Raw genomic sequence first — 7,580 nt, forward strand, 5'->3', positions numbered from 1 at the left:
GCAATTCTTTGAGTGTGCTGGACAACAAATGCAGCACATGTGTTTACACATGCAGGTAACATGTCCATCTCCGGAAAAACCTGCAGCCCTGGCTATACCTTGAGTTCACTTTTTGTAGCACTTATTTTCCCATCTTACGAGGGTAACAAAGCATATCTTTAAAATCCAAACACTTTTGGCACAAGTTCTGCTTTACTATTGTTTATATTTCTAACAATACAAGACAATACTTCTTAACAATCTGTTGCTTGATTTTAAAATTTAGATATATGAAGATGTAAGAACTGTCTTCCAAAAAATGTAAAGTCCCAAGGATTATGCAGCAGTAAGAAAATGCATTGCACTGTAAACATTTTCCAGGGGAAAATATCAGTCACAACAAATTCTGCTGAATCTGGATGCCAGAAATAATTCCAGTTTGCTACCCTCTCCTCTAAGCGGGAAAGGTGCCCGCTCCAGCATGACTTGGAGACCTTTAGGCTGTCTGGAGGCCTCGCTGAATATTGCAGAGCAAGGGAATTTTGAAGACAGAGCTTCATGAACTCGCCAGCTGTGGCAGTTCTGGGTGTGAAACTGCATTTATGTGCATAATTATAGTACTATCCACACCCACCGACTTCCTCTTGGAGTCGCCTTCTTTTCTCAGCCTCCCCAGCCTGCCGTGTCACTCATGGCTCAGGAGATGCTGCTGCTGCTGCTGCTGCTCCCCAGGCTGTGGCAAGGTAAGGGAACCAGGAGCCGGAGGGGTCCAGGGTGGGAATAGGGGCCAGTGTCTCAGTTTCCGTTTCTCTCCAGAGTCTTTGGCTGAGGAATCAGAATATGGAATTAAAATGCAGCAGTCGGTGACAGCACAGGAAGGATTGTGTGTCTTTGTGCCCTGCTCCGTTTTCTACCCTTGGAATTCCCAGAAACGATCCGACCCAGCTTATGGCTACTGGTACTACCATGGAGCTGACACTGGCAAGGATGCTCCGGTGGCTACAAACAACCCCAAAAAAGCAGTGCAGAAGGAGACCAAGGGCAGATTCCAGCTCAGCGGGGACCCTCGGGCCTACAACTGCTCTCTGAGCATCACAGATGCAACTAAGGCGGACACTGGGTCTTATTTCTTTAGAGTGGAGAGAGGTTATGATGTGAAACACAACTTCCGAGGACAGAATCTGTTCCTGAGTGTGACAGGTAAGGTAGAGGCCGAGGTAGATATTCCCGCTTTGCCCATGGACATGGGCGCTATGCGAGGATGCCGGGAGGATCGAGCTCGCATATGTCCATCAGATCTCAGTTTAGCCTCTTTCCTTCTCTAGCCCTGACCCACACACCTGAGATCCAGGTCCCAGAGATGCTGAAGTCTGGGCACCCGGGAAGTGTGATCTGCAGCGTACCGTGGGCCTGTGAGAGGGGCACCCCCCCAAGCTTCTCGTGGAAAGGAGCTGCCTTCCCCTCCACAGTCCGTGAGCACCACCGGGCCTCCGTACTGTCCTTCACCCCACAGTCACGTGACCATGGCTCCACCCTCACCTGCCAGGTGGCCTTCCCCAGTGTTCGTGTAACGGTCAGGAGAACCATACAGCTCAATGTCTCCTGTAAGTGCAGGGCAAGTGCAGGGCAGAGGCATCTAGGCCTCTGAGGACAACTGGAGTGAGTGGGGAGGAGCTCGGGATCTGGAACTGTTGAGGCTGACGACCTTGAGCCGGGTGTGGATGGGCTAATTCAAGTCCCATGCAGCAGCCCTTCAGCAAGTTCTGCTGCTTTGTAAGATAGAGCCCCTGTGCTCTGTACACTGCGGGGATTTTTTGTTTGTTTGTTTTTAATTTATGCATTTGGTACAGGGTCTCGCTATGCTGCTCGGACTCGTAGTGATGCTCCTGTTTTCAGGCTCCCCAGCACTGGGATTACAGGCGTGTGCCACAAGCCTGGATTTGGTGGTTCCCTCTGAGCACCAGGGGTGGGACTGAAGGGGCCAGCAGTGCTGCGGATCGAACTCGGGTCCCTGCCCTTGCCAGGCAGGTGCTTAGACAGCTGAGCTAGCTCCCTGGCCCTACACTGTGTTTTTCTTTCTTTCTTTCTTTCTTTCTTTCTTTCTTTCTTTCTTTCTTTCTTTCTTTCTTTCTTTCTTTCTTTCTTCTTTCTTTTTCTGAACCGGGGATTGAACTCAGGCCCTTGCACTTGCCAGGGAAGCACCTATTCCACTGAACCATCTCCCCGGCCCCTACACTGTGTTTTTGAAGTATAAACTGTTTCATCTTCTATCGCAGATGCTCCACCCTCAGTGAACCTCACCATTTTTTTGAGAAACTACACAGGTAAGAAAGTGGTGGTTTTCTGGAGGTTGTGATAAGGGTGAGGGCTCCTTCCAGCAGAAGGAAACAGAATCAAACTGTTGTAGGCAGCTGAATTAGACAGAAATATTATAGGCAGTCAGACAGGGCCAAGCCCTCAAGGAGACAAGATGGAAGACAAGGTGACTTTACAACTTGGGAGAGACAGACACTCCCATGTAGGCCAGACCTCAAGACAAACGAGTAGACAAATATAGCTCCATACTTCCCTAGGGATAGGATTCAGGGACTGATATTCTAAATAGGCATCAATCACATTGAAAGTGCCCAATTGAGTCATTAACCCAACCCCCAACAGGAAGAGACCCTGTCCCTTATTCATGCCCGCTTGCTATACGACTCGTTCCCCATTTGGCACCGGATTTAATCCATTTTACCTGAGCAATCGTGCTTGTAATCTCATTGGTTGACCATAGCTTTGTCCCACCTCATGTCCACCTAAGCAAGGTCCCATATCTTCTCTACCACCTTAGACCCGCCTCACCACACGGTTTTCCTCTATAAAAGTCCCTGGAAGAGATAGCTTCCCGGGGACTACCCACTGGAGTTTCCCTTCTGTCCCTCTCTCAGACAGGAGCTCTCTATCTCCCAATAAATATATTCTGCTCATAACCTCCACTTATTCCTAAAATTCATACCTTGGTTTTAGAGAACACAAGCTTCTCCCAGGTACCCTTTAGGTTGGGAGATCATTTTTCTACTATATCATTTGGAGCTCACCCACCCCAGATCAGTTTTTGTCCCTGTATCAAAACCAGAGGAGAAACAAAGTGTAACTTAAGTGTGACACAAGCATTCAGCCCCATCCACTCCTCTCTCCCCTCATCCAGTTTTGGGTTCCTTTTGTTCCTCTTCTTGATGCCCATTCGGCCTGCTGGTCACTGTCCCCAAGGATCATCTGGCACTGCCCTGAGATGACAGGCCCCATTCATTTTTCTAGTCAGCTTAGCTACACCTTATCTTCTATACCACGACCACTTTTTTATGTTGTTAATCTTCCACCTTCCCCCCCACCACCACATATTGGCCAAGTTATGAGTCTCTCTTAGAGCTCTGTCTCCCTCCCACAAGCTCTGCCATTTGGCAGCTCCACTGTGAACTCAGAAATTTCATTCCTCAGCTCTGAGCTCTGCCCTGGGCTTTTCTGTCTTGGGTTCTACTCGTAACACAGCAAGTCATTCCCTTCCAGATCGTATTATATATTCCTTTTTCACAGAGGAAGCCTTAGATCAATGAGCACTTCAGTAGTTAAAAATTTCTCCCAACGGCTTGACTTCATCTCCCTGCTGCGTCCCCTGTTTCTTACTTATGTTGTGTGGTTCTTCTTCATCTCAGGCTCTTCTAAGACATCGCTGACTCTCATAACAAAGCCCAGAAAGTTGTCTTGAATTGGAGTGGGACCTGCAGTTCCTTTATTCTCTGAGTCCAACTTCCGGGGCTCTTGATGTTCCAACAACTCCATGATCCATGGTGGACTCCAGATAGATGTGCAGGTCCTTCCATTTGCCAGCCTATCCCAGTACCTCTGCAGGTCACTTCTCTACCTGAGGTGCCCACCTGTCATGTGTTCACATGACCAGACCCTCTACTTCCAATCCCCCAGCCTCTCTTTTGGAACCTGGAATCAAACTCAGGACCTTTCACTCATTAGGCAGGGACTTATGCCACTGAGCTGCATCTCCAGTTCTTCCAGCCTCTTTACCCCATGGTTTCTTGCACACTTGACTCCTGGAATTGGGTATATCTATGTCCACCTTCCAGAGAGTCATGTGTCCTAATTCTGTTTGATTTGAAAGGGAGGGATGGGCAGGGCTCTCAGATCCAAATGATATTCATTCTCTCTCTCTCTCTCTCTCTCTCTCTCTCTCTCTCTCTCTCTCTCTCTCTCTCTGAATGACCCTAGTCCCAATGATCATGAGCAATGGCACATCACTGCCTGTCATAGAGGGCCAGTCCCTGCGCCTGGTCTGCATGGCTGGTGGTAACCCTCCTGCCTCCCTGAGCTGGTCATGGAAGAGAAGGGACCAGAGTTCCTCTCAGATCTCAGCATCTGGGGTCCTTGAGCTGTCCCCTGTACGAGCTGAGGATGAAGGAGAACTTACATGCCAAGTTCATCACCCTCTGAGCTACCAGCATTTTTCTTTGAACCTCTATGTTCAGAGTGAGTAACAAGACAAGAGCTGGGATGACAGGCTGGCTGGTGTTTGGGGTTAAGGAGAGGAAAGGGCTCTGGGACAAAGCTCCATTCCCTTGTCTTCCCAGGAAGATCATCCTCTTACCTGTGTGCAGCTGAGAAGCAGGATGACTCCTGGCCCCTGTTCCTCACCATCATCAGAGCGACTGCCATGGGAGCCGGCTTCCTCCTCACCTATGTAGTCACCTGGGCCTACTACACCAGGTGAGCACCCTGGCCCTCTCCACTGTACCCTGTGGCAGCTCCCCAGGTTCTGGATTGGGCTGAGCTGCTGTGCCCTGCCTGGTATTGCCATTAACCCAGCTGCCTCTGAGCTGAAAACCCTGTGTAAACTCCACAGGTGTGGCCAGGCCCCAAAACACAAGAGAGTGAAGCGTTCCAGACCCCCTCCTTCTGCTTCTGGACCGAGCCGTAGACACATAGACCCAGTGTACAGCTGTGGGGACAGTCCTGGCAGTACTTCCCTGGAAATTCTCAAATCACACCACCAATGACCATTGGAGCCCATCTTCAAGACCTGGTCCCTGTGTCCCACATCCAGTCCTCAGACCAGTACCAGACACTGGGGACTTGTCAAATTGTCAGTCCAAAGTATCCTTGTTAAAAGCTTTTGTGAATAGGGGGAGGAGGGTTTGAAGGGTGGGGAAGGGGGTGTGAAATATCAAATTATATCATGTACAATAAGATTCTCAAGGTGAATATGATCATTAACATACCAGTCAGGCCAGCGAGATAGCTCAGAGGTCTAAAGTGCCTACTTAGGCAAGCTTAGGCAATGCAGAGACTGCGGTTCAAGCCCCAACACTACATGCTACATGCGCCCTGCCCCCAGAGCAGGCTGAATCAGCCACAAAACTAACAAACAAACAAATAAATAAATAAGGTAAATAAAACATACCAATCAAATCTGATGTAAAGCCCCATAAAATTTCTTGTTAGTATTGCCCTGTTTTGAAATCAACTTGTGGATTCTGTCCCATATCGGGTGAGTTCTCTTTCTCCTATAAGTCTACACCTTCTGATGATCACCTACAGTGGGCAGAGGGAAGCTCAGTGTTCTCTAGACTAGAAATATGGAGGAGGGCCATTCTGTGCCTGGGGACAGGACTCCCCATCTGTGCCCACACCGATGCTAAGCACTCCAAATGCTACTCCATCTCTGAGCTCAAGCATGGGTGAGACAGCTCAGTGGGCTAAGCTTCTGCTTAGGCAAGCTCAAGGACTGGGGTCCGATCCCTGGTACCACATGCCACACTGGCCTTGCCCCCGGGTGCGCGGAGATGCAGAGTCTGGGTGTGGTGCTGTGCTCCTTTAATCCCAGTGCTGGGAAGGCTGAAAATAGGAGGATCACTGCGAGTCCAAGCTGCATAGTGAGACTCTGCACGCATGCACGCACGCACACACACACACACACACACACACACACACACACATTTATAAAAAGCACCACCTCTGACCTCTATTGCAGCTTCCCCTTCTGTGCATCTCTGAGCATCATTATGGACTAGAGATGTGTCTGCCCTCCTCCTACTCTCACACTTACACCCATCAGGGCTTCCTATCCTCATGGAGATGGTGCGAGAGTTGGAATTTGATCCATGAGGCTTTGCTTAGCCTGTGACTCTTACAAGTGCAGCACTCGGGATTCTCCTGAGCAACGGAATCTATAGTGTCTCCCCAAAGCCCATATGTTGAAAATATCATTGTCAGCTCATCTACCAATGGAAGTGAGATGGGTACCTTGGGAAGTGATTAGGACTGGATGAGGCTGTGTGCATGGTGGCCTGTGGTGCATTGACAAGTGGTGGTCAACTGGTAACTCCCAGCTCAACTCAACCAGTCCAGTGCTGGGTGTGGAAGGCCCACCTGAGGGTTGTCGCCTGCAGCATGAGAGGAAGAACCAGGAAAATACAGAGAAGCTTCTGGGAAGCTGTTAGGAGATTGTTGGAGGCATTAGGGAGCAGTAGGGAGCTGCTAGGAGCTGTTGTGTGTCCTGGAGGAGCTTGTCCTGCTAGCTTTCCTGATGAACCAGCTGTTCCCATCGTCAAAAGAACTCAGGACCTGATTGTCACTGAGAACAGCTATGGTTCATTTTTGTGGAGTTCTGGTCCTCACTTTGAGCACTGTTGTCTAGCTCCTGATGGTCAGAGGGGGCAGAGCTCAGAGAAGCTTGTCACTTGTAGCTTTCCTGATGGGAACTATGCTGTCCTTATCATTGGAAGATCTCGAGACCTCACTGTTGCTTCCTACATTAAATATCTCTTCCTGGATCCAGTTCAAGTCCCTCCTTCAGCTAGCACATATCTTTCATCCCACTGGCACGGGCTTTCTATCTTCCACTGCTGACCTTGGAGTCTTTCCAGCGCGGATCCATGAAACAGGTCTGCAAGAGGCATTGTTGTGAGCTCTAGGCCTCCATTTGGATTCATTGGAGGCATTGTTATGGGCTCTAGGTCTTCAGCTGGAATAAGTCAGGATATTACCATTGGATGCAGATCCTCAGCTGGAGTCTTGGGTCTTTAGTGTGTGGACAAATTGCCTCAGTCTTTGTATATGATTCTGTGGGTAATTTTTTTTATTTTTTTCCATAATTTTATTGAGAAACAGATATCAATGAGACAGTTTCAAATCAAATCGGAAGTACAGATTCAACAAATAACACACTGCATAAATTCTTCTTAGAGGTTAATTGCTGTACAAGATGCAGACTTGAGATCCTATTTACAAACACCATTAGAACAAATCATTCTATTAAATTAAGAGAATGCAACTTTATATATCTATCCTAACCACTTTGAATACACACATGCAAAATGGACATTCATCGGTATACCCCATTTTTTCTAAGTTCCGTTATTGAATATTATAGGTGTATAAACTCAGCAAAATATTCTAAAAGAGTCCAGTAGAGCATAATAGCATTGGGTCTTCTGTTTAACTGGCAATGTCAGAAATTATTGACTTGAGTCCCCCACAGCTCAACATAACAGCATGGCTTTACTTCCTATATTTCGTCTTCATACTTTTCTACTGGATGGTTAAGACCA

At 48.3% G+C, this 7,580-nt stretch overlaps 1 protein-coding gene across 1 annotated transcript; it reads left to right on the forward strand.

Annotated features, from left to right (window-relative positions):
• Nucleotides 1-670: 670 nt before the first annotated feature.
• On the forward strand, nucleotides 671-5,322 carry LOC111813627 (sialic acid-binding Ig-like lectin 14). The gene is made up of 7 exons (XM_023704897.1): nucleotides 671-722; nucleotides 796-1,179; nucleotides 1,305-1,583; nucleotides 2,256-2,303; nucleotides 4,243-4,500; nucleotides 4,602-4,737; nucleotides 4,874-5,322. Exons 1-7 carry the CDS (start codon nucleotides 671-673, stop codon nucleotides 5,025-5,027), a joined length of 1,311 nt encoding a protein of 436 aa, XP_023560665.1. The 3' UTR covers nucleotides 5,028-5,322.
• Nucleotides 5,323-7,580: the final 2,258 nt, after the last annotated feature.

The sequence above is a fragment of the Octodon degus genome, unplaced genomic scaffold (assembly GCF_000260255.1).
Source record: "Octodon degus isolate 3935 unplaced genomic scaffold, OctDeg1.0 scaffold00206, whole genome shotgun sequence".
NCBI lineage: Eukaryota > Metazoa > Chordata > Mammalia > Rodentia > Octodontidae > Octodon > Octodon degus.